At 42.7% G+C, this 21,803-nt stretch overlaps 1 protein-coding gene across 1 annotated transcript; it reads right to left on the bottom strand.

The window, feature by feature from the left end:
- Positions 1–8,759: 8,759 nt before the first annotated feature.
- Positions 8,760–10,283, bottom strand: LOC121648823 (nuclear factor 7, brain-like). The gene has a single exon (XM_041999248.1). It carries the CDS (start codon positions 10,281–10,283, stop codon positions 8,850–8,852), a length of 1,434 nt encoding a protein of 477 aa, XP_041855182.1. The 3' UTR covers positions 8,760–8,849.
- Positions 10,284–21,803: the final 11,520 nt, after the last annotated feature.

The following is a 21,803-nucleotide window of genomic DNA, read 5'->3' as shown; positions in this document are numbered from 1 at the left end:
GAGTAAGTGTGAGTGGTTTGTTTCTATGTCTCTATATTGTTGGCTCTGCGATGGACTGGCGACCTGTCGAGGGTGAACCTGCCTCCCACCTGTTAATTGCTGGGATAGGCTCCAGCTTCTCTGCGACCCTTAACTAGATTAAGTGGTACACAATATGAATGAGTGAATGAACTTTCTAACATTTAACATCTTTTAAATGACCACGGATATCTTTCCACATGGTTGTTAAGGACATGAGAAGCCTCTCATTGCATTAGTTGGGATTAAATAACTTGTTTCCAGATGAAAAATAATCACTCATGCAGTAATTATCCAATAGGAGGTTCCTGCCTGTTTGCTTAGGTAAATTCAGATTTTTTTGGTCAAAATGTGTACTAGTCATGGTACCAACAGATGTTGGCCAAGGTACTTTATTCTTATGTCTGGGTTGGCATGACAACGTTCCCTATAAGTTCTTGCTATCTTAGCTTCTGTTGAGCTAATTCTTGGAAAAGACATTTTAAAATATTGCCTTACACACTTTGACAGTTCATGTAAATCAGGGTCGCCTAGTCTTGCTGATACAGAAATTGCTTAAAAAAATCCATGTTGTCCACTATTAGTATGAATACTGTTATAAAATGTGTGTAGTAGTTGTTGTAATATGTATAACATTATCAGACTGGTAGACAATTGGTTGATCTGGGTCTCCCACATACTACCTTCATGTTGATCAGGAGCTTCCTGTCGGGTCGAAGTCAGAGGGTGAGAGTGGATCCACACACATCCACAGCCCTCAGCCTCAGCACCAGCTCCACACAGGGCTGTGTGCTAAGCCCCCTGCTCTATACCCTCTACACCACAACTGCACTCCCACCCACCACAGTAACACCATCATCAAATTCACAGATGACACCACCACGGTGGTGGTATTTACACTTCTAACTATTTACGGTTTCAGCCTCCACTGACAAAAGACTAAATACTGGTAGTAATGTCACTGAAAACATTTCTTAACAGAGTTTCTTAAAGAGTCATTTATCCCATAATAACAGGGTGGACGGTGATTTCAGGGACACACAAAATGTTTCATGTGATTATGAAAACAGAAAATAAATGATCAGAAGGACTTGTTTCATTAAATAAGCTGCTGTAGACAATAAAACCATGTAAAAAGATTTTTGATTTAGTATTATTTAACCACTTATTACACACACTATAGTTAACAGAGCAGTGTGAGGGACATGCCAAAATCATGTATGTCCAATGGAAAAAAAACTGTATAAAATAAAGGCAACATATTTTATGAGACTTTTCATTGTGACAATAGATATTTAAATGTTTGGTCATTTATAAAAAGTCCCCAGAGTTTCAATATTCTGCCACATTTTCATCATTATTGAGTGACTATAATGAGGACACCAAACGGCACCTTATGGTGACACTGACTCATATTAGAGGTTAAAAATAATCTCCTCATCTCAGAAGAATCAGAGTATTTTATAATCTAAAACAATTAAATGTCTTTTTATTTCCTTCTTAACAGTTAAAATCTTCCTGTAATGTCAGAAATGTTGCATTGAGCGGACAGGAGCCATCAAGGTGGCCCTTCCTCCATCCCCTCCCTTTGTGACCTCTCTCCCCCCAATTTTATTTACACGTTAGACACTACCACATTTAACAGTACTGCACTACACACATAACACACACTCACACACACTGAGGGAGTCCTGAGGGGGTCCTGCTGCCTGGCAGCAGTGGGACCCACCACCATCTCATGGCTCCTTCCAGTTTTTAATTGCATTATAAATAGCCCATACTCATGCACACACAACTCAGGCTGGGGGGCAGGGGGGTGGGGGTCTTCCTACTCTCTCGTGTCCCGGGATGCACTCGGGGCTGCGGGGGGTGGAGGTTCGGTGCCTGCCTGGAGTCCTGTGCGGGGTGCTACTGGCCTGGTGTTAGGAAGGACCCCACTGAGACAGATCAGAGTTGAGTAGGATTTATTCAGATACGATTACTTTCTCAAGGGAGCTTTACGAAGAGTGGAAAACCAGGAAGCCAAACAGCAGTCTGGAGAATATCCAGCTAAGTCGTAACCGGGACGGGGTGAGTAGGAATATCCATCTAAATGGAAACGAGGTTCGACGAGGAATGAGAGGGGAGCTGGAGTATTTGAAGCCTGGTGCGTAGATTGATTACAGGTGTATCTGGTTAGTATGCCGGAGATTGGCTGCGCTGATGCCTGGCAGGAGTGGGTGTGTCTGTGGCAGAGCCAGGTACGGTTCTAACAGTACCCCCCGCTCCAGGAGCCACACCGGGGCGAGGACGGGACTGACGTCGGGGCCGGCCACGGGGACGAGGCTGAGGGCGGCTGGGATTCTGCAGATGGAATTCCCTGAGCATGAATGGGTCCAGAACGTCATCCCTGGGCACCCAGGACCGCTCCTCAGGTCCGTAGCCCTCCCAATCGACCAGATACTCCAGGTGCCTGCGTCGCCGCCTAGAATCAAGGATGCCCCGGATGGCGTACACCGTCCCATCTTCAGAGTCCAGGGGAAGTGGAGGCGGAGGAGGGGGAACTGCCCCCGCACCCGACCCTGTGGAAGGATTGAGAGGAGAGTAATAAGGCTTCAGCAGTGAGACATGGAATACAGGATGGATCTTGTAGGTAGCAGGTAATTCTAAGCGGTATGTGACTGGATTAATTTGGGTGTCGATCCGAAAGGGTCCAATGTATCTGGGACTCAGCTTCCTACAGGTGTTGCGTGAACGAATATCTCGCATGGACAGCCACACCAGGTCTCCTATAGCATAGGTACGTTCCTGGGAAAGCCGCCGATAGCTTGTTCAGTGTAACGCCGGACAGCCCGTTGCAGATGTCGATGAGCCTGACCCCAGACCTGCTTGCTGCGTTGAAACCAGTCATCCACCGCTGGCATGTTGGAAACCTCGCCATTCCATGGAAAGAGCAGTGGCTGATGACCCAAGAAACACTCGAACGGTGTTATTCCTGTGGAGGCCTGATGAAGTGAGTTTTGGGCTTGTTCTGCCCATGGCAGGAACTCACACCAAGACGTGGGGTGTTCATGGCAAAAAGTACGGAGAAAACAGCTCACCTCTTGAATTTTGCGTTCTGCTTGTCCATTAGTTTGCGGGTGACAACCTGATGACAGACGGACTGTGACCCCCAGCAAGCGTAAGAAGGAACGTCAGAACCGTGAAATAAACTGGGGACCCCGATCTGAGACTATGTCTTCAGGGAGACCAAAATTTCGAAAGACATTTTCGAAAATGCCTTTGGCGGTGTCCGCAGCTGTGGGAATACTAGAATATGGTATCAATTTACATCCCTTAGAAAACCTATCCACCACGACCAGTATACAGGTGTTACCTTGAAAGGACGGCAAGTCTGTGAGGTAATCAACCGCCAAGTGAGACCAGGGTCTTCCTGGAATCGGCAGGGGATGTAATTTTCCTTCTGGGAGATGTCGAGGACTTTTGGCCTGAGCACAATCCGCGCATCCGGCAACAAATCGGCGCACCTGGACGGACATCCCTGGCCACCAAAAGCGAGACTTCAGCAAGGCCAGCGTGGTTTGAGAACCTGGATGACCTGTACCAGGACACTTATGCGCTGACTCGATGAGGGCCAGTCTTAGATCTATAGGAACAAAGAGACGACCAGGCGGGGTGTTAGGTGGTGCAGGATGGTTAGTTAGTGCTTCTCTGATTTGTTCCTCCAGAGCCCACTGGATGGCGCCAACCACTAACTGTGGAGGCAGGACGGGTTCAGGTTCATCAGGTTGTTCTGCTTTCTCATAGAGTCTGGACAGAGCATCAGCCCGACGATTCTTGGAACCTGGAACATAAGTAATAGTGAAGTTGAATCTAGTAAAGAAGAGAGCCCACCTTGCCTGTCGGGGGTTCAATCGGCGTGCTTCACGGATATAGGCTAGGTTTTTGTGATCTGTTAAAACCTCGAAGGGGTGTTGTGATCCTTCCAGCCAATGTCGCCATTCTTCAAGTGCTAGTTTGATGGCCAGCAGCTCACGATTGCCTATGTCATAGTTTTGTTCTGCTGGGCTGAGCTTTTTGGAATAAAAGGCGCATGGACGGAGGCGAGGTGGTTGTCCAGCCCGCTGTGATAGAACAGCACCGACACCAGTGGTAGACTCATCCACTTCGACACAGAAGGGGAGATCATCATCTGATTGCTGCAGGACAGGTGCGTTGATAAAGGCTTGTTTTAGGGACTGAAGGCGGTTTCTGCCGCTGGAGACCAGGAAAGAATGTGTGGCTTGTCCTTGAGCATAGCGGTGAGGGGACTGGTTAGGGTGCTGTAGTTACGTATGAAGCGTCTGTAGAAGTTGGCGAATCCCAGGAAGCGTTGGAGGGCTTTGATGGTGTCGGGTTTGGGCCAGTCTAGGACTGCTTGCACCTTCTTGTTGTCCATCTTCACACCGTCAGGTTCCACGATATACCCCAGGAAGTCGATAGTCGTCTGATGAAATACACATTTTTCCACCTTCAAGAACAGACGATGTGCTCTGAGTCGTTCCAGGACCTGTTTGACATGACAGATGTGGGCCGAGAGATCTGGGGAGAAGATAAGGATATCATCAATATAAACCAGGAGGAAGCGGTTGATCATATCACGGAAAATCTCATTCATGAATCCTTGAAACACTGAGGGAGCGTTAGCAAGACCGTAGGGCATGACCAGATATTCGTAGTGACCGGTGGGCGTGACGAAGGCTGTTTTCCATTCATCTCCGTGTCGGATCCGAATGAGATTGTAAGCACTGTGCAGATCTAGTTTGGTGAATACTTTAGCTCCTCGCAGGGTTTCAAGAGCTGAGGGGACCAATGGAAGGGGATGTTTATACTTGACTGTGATTTCGTTTAGAACTCGATAGTCTATACATGGTCTGAGTCCCCCATCCTTCTTTCCCACAAAGAAGAAGCTGGATGCCGCCAGTGACGTGGAGGGTCGAATGTAGCCCTGTGCCAGTGCTTCGGATATGTAGCTCTCCATGGCTTTATTTTCCGGGATGGATAGGGGATAGATGGGGCCAAGGATGGTGAGGGGGTAACTGTGCCGCTTTGCGAGGACAAAAGACATCTTGGAAAAGCGAATATGCAGTAGGAAGAGGTTGGACTGCGGGAACATCAGGGCTTTCAACAGTGGTGGCGCCTAGTGTAATTCTGCTGGGTGCAGTGGGTCGTGGTTGCTGAGGAAAACAGGTTGCGTCACAACTGGGACCCCATCGGAGGACTTCCCCAGTTTTCCAGGAGATGATGGGAGCATGTCGTTCAAGCCACGGTCTTCCCAGAATGATGTCAAAGGTACATGACTCCAACACCAAAAACTGCGTTTCCTCTCGGTGTAGGCAATCTACACCAAGGCGTAAAGGTGGGGTTTGTAGATGGGTAGCGCGTTGGGTGAGTTTCTTGCCGGTGATGGTCTGGATGGTAAACGGAACAGGGCAGCGATGACATCGGAGCTGGAGACGTTGTTTTAAGGAGCCGGAGATGAAGTTCCCCTCGGAGCCGGAATCGAGGAGGGCCGTGACTGTCAGAGAACCACATGGTGACCACAATGTTACAGGTGTTGTAAGGGGTCTTGCAGGAATAGAAAAGGCAGATGCCAGACTCACCCGAGGATGTGGGGATCGAACTGGGCAGGATTCTATACGGTGATTAGCCTGGCCACAGTAGAGACAAAGTCCGTTTGTAAGGCGTCGACGGCGCTCTGCCGGGGTAAGACGCATGGAATTAACCTGCATGGGTTCCACGTCCTCGGCAGCTGAGGTTGCAGCGGTAGGCGGTAGATCACGTAGGCAGCTTTCTCTTCTGTGAGCCACTTGAATGGCAAGCTGGATGAACTTCTCCAAACCTAGGCTGTCATCTTGGGCCGTGAGTTGGAGATGGAGCGATGGTTCCAAACTCATCCGAAAGTGTGTGAGCAGGGCTGCCTCATTCCAACCGCTAGATGCGGCTAAAGTACGGAACTGCAGGACATGATCAGTAATAGAAGTGCGTCCCTGCTGGAGGCGAAACAGTCTTTCCTGCACAGTGGCGTCTCCGGGGGAGATCCCAAACACTTCCTGAAAGTGTCTTGTGAATTGAGGGTAGGATTGGGTTACGTTGCCGCCTTGTTGCCAGAGTGCGTCAGTCCACTGGAGTGCTGGTCCTGAAAGAAGGGATATGATGTAAGCAATCTTGGCTCGATCAGTGGGGTACCTGTTAGGGTTCATTTCAATGTGGAGAGAGCACTGTAGTAGGAATCCGCTGCATAGTTGCGGGTCACCAGAATAATGGCTCGAGGTGGAATCCATCCGTCTTTTTTCTTTTATCAGTCGGACCTTCTGTTAGGAAGGACCCCACTGAGACAGATCAGAGTTGAGTAGGATTTATTCAGATACGATTACTTTCTCAAGGGAGCTTTACGAAGAGTGGAAAACCAGGAAGCCAAACAGGAGTCTGGAGAATATCCAGCTAAGTCGTAACCGGGACGGGGTGAGTAGGAATATCCATCTAAATGGAAACGAGGTCCGACGAGGAATGAGAGGGGAGCTGGAGTATTTGAAGCCTGGTGCATAGATTGATTACAGGTGTATCTGGTTAGTATGCCGGAGATTGGCTGCGCTGATGCCTGGCAGGAGTGGGTGTGTCTATGGCAGAGCCAGGTACGGTTCTAACACCTGGGGGCTGCCCTCGGTACCGCATCGGGGGGCTGGTGAGACCTCAGGGAGAATGTATGTGGTTGTGTGGGTGTGTGTATGTGGAGAGGGTCGGGTCTGGGGCCCACCAGACCCTAGACACCCTGGGCTGCCCCTGGTGGGGGTGGGAGGGGTCCGTCGGGTTCCTGGGTGGGGCTCTGCTGGGGGGAATGGGTGGCCCTTGGGCCTGTGGGGTACCTGCCCTCCGTGCGGCCCGCACCGCAGCGCCTGGCGCCCGCTGAGCCTGCTCGTCATCGCCCTGGGCTGCCCGGTGCCCCTGCCCCGTCCCGCCGGGGGTTCCGGTCTGGGGGCCCCTCTGCTCTGGTCCGGGTGGGCCGCTGCTCTGTCTGCTTTGGCTGTCCCGGGCTTGGTGTTCTGTGGACCGACTTGGCCTTTGGGGCCTCGGGCTCCCCCCTTCCCCCACTGATGCTTCGGGGTGCGGCGTGATTGCGGACAGGAAGAAATCTGATCTGAGCTCTGACTTCACTTCAACAGGATGATGAAGGTGAGGAAATGCTTTTCATTCAGTTTCAGTCTTCCTCATTTATTCCCACTGAGATCCACCAGAAAACACTGACTCTTGTGTCCACGTCTGCACAGACAGAGTATGCTCACAATTTAGTTTCTATCAAGCAGATTTTCTTCACTAAGATTTAAAACTAGATTTCTGAGCTGAAAATCCACCAAACTTTGCTTTCATTGGCTTTAAGGGCGAAAAAGTGCTTTGATGGGATGATACCTTCACAGAGTTCTTTAATATTTAATTAACTTTATTTCACATGGATGAAAGAACAAAATCAATAAAAAAACATTTTAAGATTTTAAATGTGAACAAAATGTGAGTTTAGTCTCCATCTAGTGGTGATCACAGGAAGAAACATGAGTCACACAATCACATGATGAAGATATTTTATCATTTTATTTCAGAAGTCATTTAATATCAAAGTGAAAGTCTTTGAATCAAAGTTTCCTGGTTGAAAAAGTTTTACAGTAATCTCCACCTCTCATACACTGTGTTTGCATAATGCAGCTGCAGAATAAAAAGACTCATGTTTCCAGCTCTGTGTGTCCAGACTCTTTAAACATTTCTCTGTCAACATGAATGAAGCAGGTGAACTTAGAAAACTTGATGAAGAATGAATATACTGCTGAAAACCTCTGATTTATTCTTTATTTTACACACATTTAATGGTGAACAAACACCCAGTGGAGGAGAAGTAAAGTGAAATTTTCTCTTCAATAGGTTTGATTTCTGATTGTTTCTAATGTTGAACACTGAAGATCAGACCAGTTGGAGAATCTGAGTTTTACATCTCTTTTTAAAGATGTAAAACTTTATTTCTCACATTTTCAGCTCTTCAACATCCAACAGAACGATTTATAAATGATGATTGTTCTGGCATTTATTACTTCTGGAAACATCTAAATGAGTATGTAAATATTTCTAGTTTAAAGATTAAAAGCTGGAATTAATTGATCTGAATAGACAGAAAAAATCCTAACGACAAAGTTCAGACATAAAATCATGAGCAGAAGTTTCCACGTTCAATAACTTTGATCTAAAGTAAAATAAAACTTTGGCTGAAATTATTTTACAGGATGAAATTTGATTTTCTTTCTTTTTCTGTAGTTTAAACATTTGACTTTATTCAGTGAAGTTAATTAAAAACAAGAAGAAATTGAATCTATTTACAAACTAATGACACAGCTGGATGAAGCACTTGTGAAGAAATGAAGAAATAATTGTAAATCAGACAGGCTGCTAACCACGTTAAAAAGCTCATATTTCCAACATCAGATTTTTACCTGATGTGTTGCAGTTTCTGTATTTAGTAAACTCTTTGTTTCTTTGCATCTCTGCTGTTTTCCTTCTTGTAATCTAACAGAAAGCGACAGTAGTTATGGGATTGTTCCTGAAAGACTTCATGAAGAGGTGATGTTAATGATTCTGCACATAAATACACATTTGGGTGATAAGAAAATATTTCTATGAAGATAATCATTTAAGAAGCTTTGAATCTATTTTAGTATAAAGATTAAATCAAACTGCTGATTTGTATCAATGATTTAAAAAGTTTGACGTGTAAAAGTCTGAAAACTATTGATGAACAACAATTTATGATGGTAAAAGTTTGAACATCTGATTCATTTTTCTGAAAATCTCAGAGAAACAAGAGTTTGACAAATTTTGATATCAGAGGTTTTTGCTTCTCCAGCTTTTCCAACACTGAAAAATGGGAAGAGTTTCTCAGTGAAAGTGTCTCTGTGAGTGTAGATGAGAGTCATGTCTTCAGGGTTGTAGAAGGACACCTCCCCCCTGTCATAGTCTAGCTGGACTCTGATCCTCTGGAGACTCTTCTCCACTGTGACAATCTTACCAGCACCATTAGTGTATTTTTCATTATAGTACGATAAACACCAGAATCCATATTCTGGTGAAGCATATCTCTCTCCCTTCTTGTCAACAGACTCTTTAACCAAACCAATTTTCCAGTGAGGGAGATCTCCCACCTCCACCTCCCAGCTGTGTTTCCCTGAGCTGAAGCCCTCAGAGCCAAAAACATGGGTGTACTTTGTGTTTCTCTCTGGATTATCAGGAAGCTGCTTTGTGTCTCCACGTCTCACACTGGTCAGATCATCAGACAGATAAAGAGATGGACTCGCAGTGTTTGGGTCCATGATGACGGGACTGAAGTGGACCTTCTCCTTCATCTTCTCCCAGACTCTGAAGGACAGGTTGCCCAGGTGTTTGGCCACATCTATCAGGGCTCCTGAGACCAGCTGTGGATCTGACAGTGAGCACTGGGTTCTGCTTCTGCTCTGAGTGGCTTTATAACTGCTGAGGAATGGCACGTTGTCTTTCTGCAGGTCTTCTTCAACAGCACAGATGCTGTCTGACAGAGAGGAGATGTGATCCTGAATCTTCTTCATCTCTCTGCTGATAGTCTTCCTCTTCTGCTCCTCTTCCTCCCTCAGAGCTGCCAGTCTGGACTCCTCTTCCTCTTTCAGGAACTGCTGCAGCTTGTTGAACTCTGCTCTGATCTGCTCCTCTGTGGACAACAGCTGCTTCTTGGAGTGTTGAATTACATCATTGTATGTTTCCTCCACTTGTTTGTATGTGTTCCTCTTGTCCTGCAGAGACTTCAAGTCACATTTTAGCTGCTCCTTCAGGTCACTGACTGCTTGTTCTATAGGAACCACTTTGTGATGCTGGTGGAGAGAAAACTCACATACAGAACACACAGCTCTCTGCTCGTCCTCACAGAACAATTTAGGCTCTTCTGGATGTTTAGTACACACAGTCAATGTCTTTACTTCTTTTTCTGTTTCACATGATCCAGATTTCTGTCTTCCAGCAAAAGAATCAGCCAGTTCCTTTAATCCAACATCTATTTGTGGAATTTCCTTGGAGGATTTTCTTTTACAAATGGGACAGTTTTTGTTTCCAGCTTGTTCCCAGAATTTCTGCAGGCAGCTTGAACAGAAGTTGTGGTTGCAGCTCAGAGACACAGGATCTCTGAAAGTCTCTGAACACACATGGCAGCTCAGGTATTTTTTTAAAAGAAATCTTTCAGCCATCTTCTCTTTGCTTAGAAAAATAAAAAAAGTTGCTAATTTCTAATTCCCGTAGTCTTTTGATAATAGTCTATAAATGAACAGTTTTGTTCAAGATCTCATACACAGCAGTATCGTCTCTGCTTGTCAGGTTATTCTTTACTGTCAAAATTTTCCGTTACGTCCTGATCCTTCATTAGTTAATTTTTAATGGAAAATATGATGCTACAAACCTTTATTACCATTAAACTGAACAGGGCCTCACCTAACACTGAAGAGGACTTCAGACTTTGGAAGTTTTTTATAGAAAGATAAAAAGACAGGTATTGTGTCTAAAAGAGACAGTGTGTAAACAAGATAATTCAGTTTTAGCTTTCTGTTGTTACCACACAAGGACAGAGCATCTGAGAATACAGAAGTTATTAAAATAAAGAAGGTTTATTCTCAGTCCTTCAGTGAACAGAAAGAAACAGGTTGTTTTAAAGCTCATAAAAACTAGTTTGACAACATTTTACTTACTCAGTTTTAAGGCAAGACAAGACAAACTTATTTGTATATCACATTTCATGTGTGAGACAACTCAAAGTGCTTTACATAAAACACGTCACAATCAGTCAGAAAGGCTGCAATAAATATTTGTCTCCAGCAGATGGAAGCGTCAGAGCGTCTTTCAGAGCTAAATGTTGCTTTCATGTAGTTTAATAAAATATAGTTCAAACAGGTTTTAAGTTTAACCACAACAAACCATGAAATGCTGGTTTCCATAGAAACTACAAAGTCATTCAATGAACATTTCAACGGACTGTGTCTCAGAGCTCAGACACACCTAAAATTAAATGAATTAAAGAAAATTAAAGGTAAAGACCTTCATTACTCTGGTAAAGTTTTTTTTTTTTTTTTTTTTTTTTTACATAGATAAACATATTACTGGAATTATTAAACTGAACAGGGCCTAACAATTGTTTGGACTCAAGACTTTGAAAATATTTCATACAACATAAAGACGTTAATGCTGCTCAGAAGACACAGTATGCAGACAAAATAATTTAGTTTCAGCTTTCTGTTGTTACCACACAAGGAGAGAGCATCTGAGAGTATATAGAGCCACTCATTACAGTAAAAGATGTAAATTTCCACCAGTCTAAACATCTATTTAAACTTCAGCTGTAACAGGAAACGTTCTGCTAACATGTCAGAATGAATGTGTTTATTTACACTTTGATTGAATGTTGCTATGAAATAAAAGTTCAGATCAAATGTTCAGTTTATCTTTCTGATGTTGAATGAGCTGTGCAGCTTTTCTGTTTGTGACCTCTTGATCTGACACAGCTAACTGCTCAGTATGATTATAGAAACACACACAACAAGGCTTTAGGAAAGGTTGTTCAAGCAGGTGTTTAAAGCAAAGTTGTCAACATTACAGTATTTATTCTTCTTCATTGGTGTGACTCCCCCAACATGGCAGCATTGGCTTTCACTGTCTAACTTACATGTTTTAACAAACTTTTATATGGGTCAATATCACCATAAGGTGCCATTGAACTAAGATTAAAAGCTAAGATTTTTTATTGAACTTCAGGTTTATTGTATAATTCCTAAAGATTCTGAGAATCCTCTCAGAGAGCTCCTAACTTAACCTAAAAATTCCTAGCATGGAGTCTTAGCCTAGGAGTGATTCCAGAACATTTTCAGAGAACTCTGAACAAGGAATGGATAGAAACTCTGATCTTAGTGAGGAGGTGTGGTTGACCCCGTTGCTAGGTATGAGTCATCATTTCAAGAGCTGTGATTGGTTGAGCCTAAAAGCTAGACACACCTTTGGTGATATTTGGCTTAGGATGGACTGTTAAATCACTTAATCATAGAAAGAAATAAAATAAAAGAACTCCCTCTAGCGCTACATGACAGCACCTGGGTCCAACTGGGCTCACAGCAGTCTGACTACCACTTAATTATGACATCTCATCCTGTTTGAATTCTTGTTTGTGTTGTTCTTAGACTCAGATGTAAGTTGCTTTGGATAAAAACGTCTGCCAAATGACTGTAGAACAGAATCTAATCTATATGAAAACTGTGTAATTATGAATAATATTTTACATAAAAATATAATCTGTTAAATGAATGTTAAGCTATACTTTACAATTATCCTACAGAATGTGTAGAAACTCAGATCCACTTGCACAGTATTCTCATGATGATTTTCTATTTATTTGCTTACATTTATCATGCTGGTAATTGTTGTACTTTCAACTTTGAACATTTCGACTCCAGTTTGTATTAAGGGGGTAAAATGGCTCAGCTTCCACCAATGTCTGTGATTGCCAGCCTGCATATAAGAAGCCGTGTTGGTTAGCATTCAAATCTACCACAAACCAGTGAACAGCCAAGAAGAAGAAAAGAACAAGGAAACCCAGCTGGACAGAGGAACACTGTTTGCTCCTGGCACAATTGGTTAATGAGCATAAAAGTGTTTTGTAAGGTAGATTTTCCGAATAACCACAAACATGATACCTACATGAACCAAACTGTAACGTTTAATTAATTCACTGTCATCCAGTGTTTGGAGAATATCTCTCCTGCCTCCTCTGTCCGCCATTTTGTCCTCTGCTTAGGGAACCTAACAGATGTCACCTTAGGAGCTCTCTTTAGGGCTAACATTCTTTAAATGGTAAATGGACTTGTACTTATATAGCACTTTTCCAGCCAGTTTGACCACTCAAAGCACTTTACACTGCTTATCACATCCACCCATTCACACCCCGATAGGCACATCGGGAGACAACGTGGGGTTAAGTGTCTTGCCCAAGGACACTTCGGCATGTAGTCAGTGGAAGCCTGGAATTGATCCGCCTACCTTCCAGTCAAAAGACGACTGCTCTTCCTCCTGAGCTACCCAAGGAATAGCTTTTATCCTAACTAGGATCTTCTCGTCACTTTTATGGGAAATTCTAAGAAAACATCTGGATTCTCAGAATTTTCTTAGAATTCGGAGCAACTCTTTGCACTAAAAATGTTTAGGAGTACAGGCCCAGATGTTTAGCTGTTAGAAATGCATGTTGGTCAAACTTCTGCACTTTTTATAAATTAAATGCAAACAAAGTACATAAAAACAGAACATGTCCACCCTGTCAGGGACACGTTCATGGTCGAGTATAAACATTGTAAAGTGGTTATAAAATGTACATTTTTAGAATATTTTTGGTTTCTTTCTCAAAAATATATTTCAGTTAATGGGAAAAGTATTTGGATCATAATTAAATTATGGCAAACTTTGTTTTTCTATAAAATCTGTGAGTTGCACATTATTTCCTAAATAAAATCTAACAACAAATATTTCTGGTCAAACATTCAAAGCAGACTATTTGGCTTTCATTTGTTCATACAGGAATTCTACAAAAGTTTTTGCTAACTTGTGAAAGTCACTTGTTTATTTTGGTAAAACATGAAAATGACAGAGGGGACAATAACATAAAAGGGTGCACCTTGGGCATGACAGGGTGGATGTCTCGAAGGACCTCACGGAGACAGAGCAGAGTTAAACCAGAGTTTATTCACATAACATAACTTCAAGGAAGAGCTTACGGAACATAGAACCAGGAAGGAAACACAGGAGTCCAGAAATGAGTCCAGTCAGTGAGGACAGGGAAGGGGAAGACGGAAAGTGCAGCAATGTTGTGACGATAAGGAATGTGTGTGGTGCTGAGCTATATATGGATGGGAGAGGTGATTGGGTGCAGGTGTGGCTGATTAGCAATCCGGGGACTAACTGCTGTGGTGAATGACTGGAGTGTATGTGGCAGGGTGAGATGATCAGGAACAGGTGTGGATGATTACGAGAGTGATTACTGGGGAGTTTAGCTGGGCAGAATGTGACAGGGACTGGTGCGGGTGTGACTATGGAAACTTTGGGAAATGTCATCTAATGGCCCTATTAATGCGACAAATCTAAAGGAAATTATATTTAAAATAAATGTCAGAGGTCCTTTTCCCATCTAGGGGGAAATTACCAGCTGAACAGACCACTCTACCTGCATGCAGCCACTGAATAAAAACGCCCAAAATGAGGCAATAATGTGGCCTTAAAAGTCAAACATTAACTGTAGAAGAAGAACAAAGGTTTTTTTTAAGTGGAGAACAGTAGATTTTAAAAACGTGAATGTTACAGTTAAACACATCTCCAAACAATCTTTCTGCAGAGACATGGCTCATTTCAGCACTTGCTGTTCCACATACCTCCATGCAGGTGATGAAAACTGTACAAAGCGTCTGTGGGTCTGGTATTAAGTAAAGTACACTGTCTGGCCTAAAAAAAAAAAAAAAACTAATATGGCCATCGCCATAGCAACCACCCAGATCAGGGCAGGCTGTGGTGTACATCCCAGCTGTAAGGACCCCAGCCAACTAGACAAGGCCGATCACCAAGGCAACAGCCCCCAGACCGAGCAGGCAAAACCCCCAGTGTGGAGGATCCCCATGAGGAAAACAGTGGAGTTAAAATAGAGATTAAATAACCTTAAGAAACCATAACAACAAATAAGAGCAACAATAATAAAAATACACATAAGGAACTCCATAAAGTAATGTTCATTCTCTGTACCGCTTAGACCGTTACGGGTCGCGGGTAAGCTGGAGCCTATCCCCACATCTTTAACAGGTGAGAGGCAGGTACACCCTGGACAGGTCACCAATCCGGTGCAGGGCCAACACAGAAACAGACAAACACCCATTCACAGACTCACTCACTCCTTGGGAGAATTTAGTCACCAATTAACCTAACATGCATGTCTTCAGGGCCGGCCCTAGGATTTTGGTGGCCCTAAGCAAGATTTTTTTTGTGGCCCCAAAACACGCACAGCTCATAATTGAATTAAAACAGACTTGCACATGGTGAACAGCAGTCCATTTAAATTCATGTTACCGTGATTTTTGTTTAATTAGAATAAAGAAAGGGATAAAATGTGTATCAAACACTTATCATGTGGCCCCCTCTAGTGGTTGTGGCCCTAAACAACTGCATAGAGTGTTTATGCCAGCGGCCGGCCCTGCATGTCTTTACATGGTTGGAGAAAGGCGGAGAACTTGGAGAGAACCCAGGCATACATGGGGAGAACAGTTTATTAAAAGTACCAACAGATTTTTAAAAAATCCTTTTTTGAGGATTTAATTAACAGCTGATGGAGGTGGTGAGAAAATGATGTGGGCTTGGACCTGCCCTGCCATGGACAAAGTTTCTTGTTAAATACAAAATCACCAGGTCAGCTGTTCATTGCACATAAAAACACAGACACCCCCCTGCAGTTTTCCCACCCTGTCACGGACGAAGCTTCTTGTGGAGGATGAAATGACCGGACCAATGCAAGCATTTTTTCTTGTTCTTGGGGCCGAGAACAAGAACAAAGTTTTTGCTTCTTGCGGAGTATGTAACAAGCTTTACTCTCTACAAGGAGGACAGATCCCATATAAGCTAGATTGATACAAGATTATCTCAAGCTGCTTATAGCAGAACATACAATAGAATAAAACTTAATGTCAGTGTTACTGAGATCATTTTGTTTGAACCAGCTGCAGATGGTGGATTGTAAACTGAAGAACTTCAGCCTCATCTGGACGTGATGATGAACCTGCTGCTGCTGCTGGGTCTGAAACTGAGGACCATGTAGTTCATGATGTTAATCTTTGCATATACTGATGTTACAATGTTAACGTAGTGCTGAAAGGTTCAGTATATATGATTGTTATCCAATAAGCCATTTGCTACGCCAACAAACACCAGTCATGTTTTGTATTGTGCCTCCTGTCTTACAGTGAACTTATTCTACTCTGTATCTTAGAAGATGCAGGCTGAACAGCTTTCTGATTCATCCATCCATTCATCCATCCATCCATCCATCCATCCATCCATCCATCCATCCATCCATCCATCCATCCATCCATCCATCCATTCATTCATTCATTTTTTGATTCATTGATACATTGATTCATTCATTCATTTATTCATTCATTCATTTCTTCATTTTCTATGGACCATTCTTACTGATGTTTGTTTATGGAGTGGCTGATATTTATTACTGCACATATGAACAAAACAGGAAGCTGTAAAGGGAAAAGAAGAAAAGCTGGCTCACATCGAGTGAGAGCCGGCTCTCAGTTTTTGATGAAAGAGTTACAGGAGCTGCTACAAGGAGAAATCCTACAGCTGATACTATAATGGAGGTGAGATTGTATGTTGAGGAGCCTCTCATCCAATGAGAAGACCCACTGAACTGGTGGCAGGTCAAGGCCTCAGTCTTTCCACACCTAGCCAAGGTGATGGAGGGGAGACTGTGTATTGTGGCGACATCTGTTCCTTCTAAGAGAATCTTCTCAAAAAAAGGGCAGAAACTCACAGAGAGGAGAAACCGGATCAGTCCATCCAAGATGAGGCATCTTATTTTTCTGAATGCCAACCTGTACTGAGGACATTAATGCTGCTTTGTTGAGTTTAGTTCTCGTTCTGTTTCGTGGATTTGTTTGCTGTTTTTGTCCATTTGTTCAATAAAAGAGTTAATATTCAAATATTAAAAATAAGTGTTTTTGTAAAAAAAAAATATGCACAAAAGAAGACAATTAATTATAAGGCTCCTCATAAAGATGCTGACCACAAAAGGGTTTTCAAAACACAAACTATAAATTTTTGAGAAGTTGTGGTAAATTATGGGGCTACAAAAGATGCTAAATAAAGAGCCGTTCCAGAGCCAAAAGAGCCGGGGCTGAGGCAAAAGAGCCGGCTCTCTGTAAAGAGCCTAACATCCCATCACTACTACCTGCAGCTAAAAGACTCGGTGTAATGTCTGTCTCCGCCCTAGACTGCACCTGTTCTCCTCCTTCTCTCTTCTTTATTTCGTCTCATCACCTCTGCTTCTGTGTTAGAATGGATTCTCAGACGTTTAAGGAGGTTTGTGATCTTCACACTCACGTATCAAACTGCACATCGTTGCTGTTTGTGGAGCTGAAATATCTCCACTCATCACTGCGTGTCGGACTGATCACTGAGCAGTGAATGAACTGCTGCGACGTAACACTACGTCTTTTTCACATATGTTTATGGCAGGCGGAAGAAGAAGTAGTTCCTAACTACCCTGAAAGTTTAGTTATATAAATGTTGGTATTGGAGGAATAGGCATTTCAGTATTGATTTGCACATCACTACTAGTTATTTTTCTCAGATACTTAGATCAAGTTGTAGGCCCGTTTGTACTTATCCACTTATTCATTTATTTATTTATTTGTTTCACCGGGACACCGGCCCAAGCCTCACTGATAAGTGGTTTTATTATGGCTACACAGCTGTTCAGTCCCAATCCCTTGACTTACCTTCACATTGTACTTGTGTAAATGTTCTGACTTTTAAACATACAGCCCTGAGTTCTACTGGTGTTTTCTTCCATCTGAGTTCACTAAACGTTGAAGTGATTAACCATCACCGTCATTCAGGATGTTTTTCTGACCACATTTCTTCCTAGAAAACAATGGTTCCCCACTATCCTTCCAGTTTTTAATAATGCGTTGAACAGTGTAACATGGGCTGCAGGGTGGTGTGATGGTTAGAACCGCGGCCTCACAGCAAGAAGGTTGGTGTTTCGAGCCTCAGCTCGCAGGATGTTTAAACGTTGGCCTCTCTGTGTGAAGTTTGCATGTTCACCCTGTGTAAGCGTGGGTTCTCTCCAGGTTCTCCCGCTTCCTCCCACCATCCAAAGACATGCATTTTAGGTTTGTTGGTCACTCTAAATTCTCCCTAGGGGTAAGTGTGAGTGGTTTGTTTCTATGTCTCTATATTGTTGGCTCTGCGATGGACTGGCGACCTGTCGAGGGTGAACCTGCCTCTCACCTGTTAATTGCTGGGATGGGCTCCAGCTTCTCTGCGACCCTTAACTGGATTAAGTGGTACACAATATGAATGAGTGAATGAACTTTCTAACATTTAACATCTGTTAAATGACCACGGATATCTTTCCACATGGTTGTTAAGGACATGAGAAGCCTCTCATTGCATTAGTTGGGATTAAATAACTTGTTTCCAGGTGAAAAATAATCACTCATGCAGTAATTATCCAATAGGAGGTTCCTGCCTGTTTGCTTAGGTAAATTCAGCTGGTGACATTTTTTTGGTCAAACAGTGTACCTGCCAGTCATGGTACCAACAGATGTTGGCCAAGGTACTTTATTCTTATGTCTGGGTTGGCATGACAACGTTCCCTATAAGTTCTTGCTATCTTAGCTTCTGTTGAGCTAATTCTTGGAAAAGACATTTCAAAATATTTCCTTCTTTGACAGTTCATGTAAATCAGGGTCGCCTAGTCTTGCTGATACAGAAATTACCGAAAAAAATCCATGTTGTCCACTCTTAGTATGAATACTGTTATAAAATGTGTGTAGTAGTTGTAGTAATATAACATTATCAGAATGGCAGACAAACTGGTTGATCTGGGTCTCCCACATACTACCTTCATGTGGATCAGGAGCGTCCTGTCTGGTCGAAGTCAGAGGGTGAGAGTGGATCCACACACATCCACAGCCCTCAGCCTCAGCACCAGCTCCACACAGGGCTGTGTGCTGAGCCCCCTGCTCTACACCCTCTACACCACAACTGTACTCCCACCCACCACAGTAACACCATCATCAAATTCACAGATGACACCACGGTGGTGGTATTTACACTTCTAACTATTTACTGTTTCAGCCTCCACTGACAAAAGACTAAATACTGGTAGTAATGTCACTGAAAACATCAGAGTTTCTTAAAGAGCCATTTATCCCATAATAACAGGGTGGACGGTGATTTCAGGGACACACAAAATGTTTCATGTGATTATGAAAAAAGAACATTAATGATCAGAAGGACTTGTTTTATTAAATAAGCTGCTATAGACAATAAAACCATGTAAAAAGATTTTTGATTTAGTATTATTTAACCACTTATTACACACACTATATTTAACAGAGCAGTAAGAGGGACATGCCAAAATCATGTACGTCCAATGCAAAAAAAACTTTATAAAATGAAGGAAACTTATTTTATGAGACTTTTTATTGTGACAATAGATGTTTAAATGTTTGGTCATTTATAAAAAGTCCCCAGAGTTTCAATATTCTGCCACATTTTCATCATTATTGAGTGACTATAATGAGGACACCAAAAGGCACCTTATGGTGACACTGACTCATATTAGAGGTTAAAAATAATCTCCTCATCTCAGAAGAATCAGAGTATTTTATAATCTAAAACAATCAAATGTCTTTTTATTTCCTTCTTAACAGTTAAAATCTTCCTGTAATGTCAGAAATGTTGCATTGAAGCTTTAAATCTTTGGTTGGAACTGCAGCTTCCTTCTTGATTTCATGAAATCAGAAACAGGAAGAAATCTGATCTGAGCTTTGACTTCACTTCAACAGGATGATGAAGGTGAGGAAATGCTTTTCATTCAGTTTCAGTCTTCCTCATTTATTCCCACTGGGATCCACCAGAAAGCCTTTCATCTGGAGTTAATAGAGAAGCTTGAACACTGACTCTTGTGTCCACGTCTGCACAGACAGAGTATGCTCACAATTTAGTTTCTATCAAGCAGATTTTCTTCACTAAGATTTAAAACTAGATTTCTGAGCTGAAAATCCACCAAACTTTGCTTTCATGGTCTTTAAGGGAGAAAAAGTGCTTTGATTTGATGATACCTTCACAGAGCTCTTCAATATTTAATTAAGTTGTTTTCACATGTATGAAAGGACAAAATCAATAAAAAAAAATTTAAGATTTTAAATGTGAACAAAATGTGAGTTTAGTCTCCATCTAGTGGTGATCACAGGAAGAAACATGAGTCACACAATCACATGATGAAGATATTTTATCATTTTATTTCAGAAGTCATTTAATATCAAAGTGAAAGTCTTTGAATCAAAGTTTCCTGGTTGGAAAAGTTTTACATTAATCTCCACCTCTCATACACTGTGTTTGCATAATGCAGCTGCAGAATAAAAAGACTCATGTTTCCAGCTCTGTGTGTCCAGACTCTTTAAACATTTCTCTGTCAACATGAATGAAGCAGGTGAACTTAGAAAACTTGATGAAGAATGAATATACTGCTGAAAACCTCTGATTTATTCTTTATTTTACACACAACATTTAATAGTGAACAAACATCCAGTGGAGGAGAAATAAAGTGAAATTTTCTCCTCAATAGGTTTGATTTCTGCTTGTTTCTAATGTTGAACACTGAAGATCAGACCAGTTGGAGAATCTGAGTTTTACATCTCTTTTTAAAGATGTAAAACTTTATTTCTCACATTTTCAGCTCTTCAACATCCAACAGAGCGATCTATAAATGATGATTGTTCTGACATTTATTACTTCTGGAAACATCTAAATGAGCATGTAAATATTTCTAGTTTAAAGATTAAAAGCTGGAATTAATTGATCTGAACAGACAGAAAAAATCCTAACGACAAAGTTCAGACATGAAATCATGAGAAGAAGTTTCCACGTTCAATAACTTTGATCTAAAGTAAAATAAAACTTTGGCTGAATGCACCCTTTAAAATAAAACTAAGATACTGAAAACAAATAAAATTCCCAAATGAAATCTCTTTCCATGGAAATGCATCTTTAAATGAGGCAGCTTCTCCACCTCCTCTCCTCCCATTTCAGCATTTATTCATAAAACTAACATTTTGGCTGCTGTTTTATTAAGAAAAGTAGAACTTGTGTCTTCTGTTAACCATGTTTCTGAAAGAAAAAGAAAATCTCATTTGTGAGAAATGATGAAGTCATTAAATAACAGTGACTTGTTGGACAGAGATCTAATATAAGTAAAGCAAGATTAGAAAATATTTACATGAAGAAAATCATTTAAGAAGCCTTGAATCTGTTTTAGCAAAAAGATTAAATCAGACTGCTGATGTTTTTGTCTCTGGGGTGCCTAGCCTTGGTGTTGGGTTGGCGTGGCCCGCGATGGTTTTGCCTGGGGCGGTCGGGCCACGTCGGGTTCCTGGGTGGGGCTCTGCTGGGGGGAATGGGTGGCCCTTGGGCCTGTAGGGGTGCCTGCCCTCCGTGCGGCCCGCACCGCAGGCACCCGCTGGGCCTGCTCGCCATCGCCCTGGGCTGCCCGGTGCCCCTGCCCCGTCGCGCCGGGGGTTCCGGTCTGGGGGCCCCTCTGCTCTGGTCCGGGTGGGCCTCTGCTCTGTCTGCTTTGGCTGTCCCGGGCTTAGTGCTCTATGGACCTGCTGGGCCTTTGGGGCCTCTGGCTCCCCCGTCCCCCGCTGATGCTTCGTGATCGCGGACCCCTTGCGGGTACACATTTCCTCCTTGTTGCATGACCACACATGCATGTTAACACGTGCATGCTCACAAACGTGCTCGTCTCTCCATCCGCTTCTCACTAGATGTAGCTGATGTTTGTGTGTTGGTATGTTTATCTGCAGGTACGTTTGATGACTATTGTAATTTTTCATATCATCATCATCCTATTTTTCTTTTGGTATCATGTAGTACTGTGGTAGTTTATATTGTTTTTT

This window comes from Melanotaenia boesemani, chromosome 11 (assembly GCF_017639745.1).
Source record: "Melanotaenia boesemani isolate fMelBoe1 chromosome 11, fMelBoe1.pri, whole genome shotgun sequence".
NCBI classification, from domain to species: domain Eukaryota; kingdom Metazoa; phylum Chordata; class Actinopteri; order Atheriniformes; family Melanotaeniidae; genus Melanotaenia; species Melanotaenia boesemani.
Note: the sequence above shows the minus strand (reverse complement) of the source record. Positions and strands in the feature narration are given on the sequence as shown.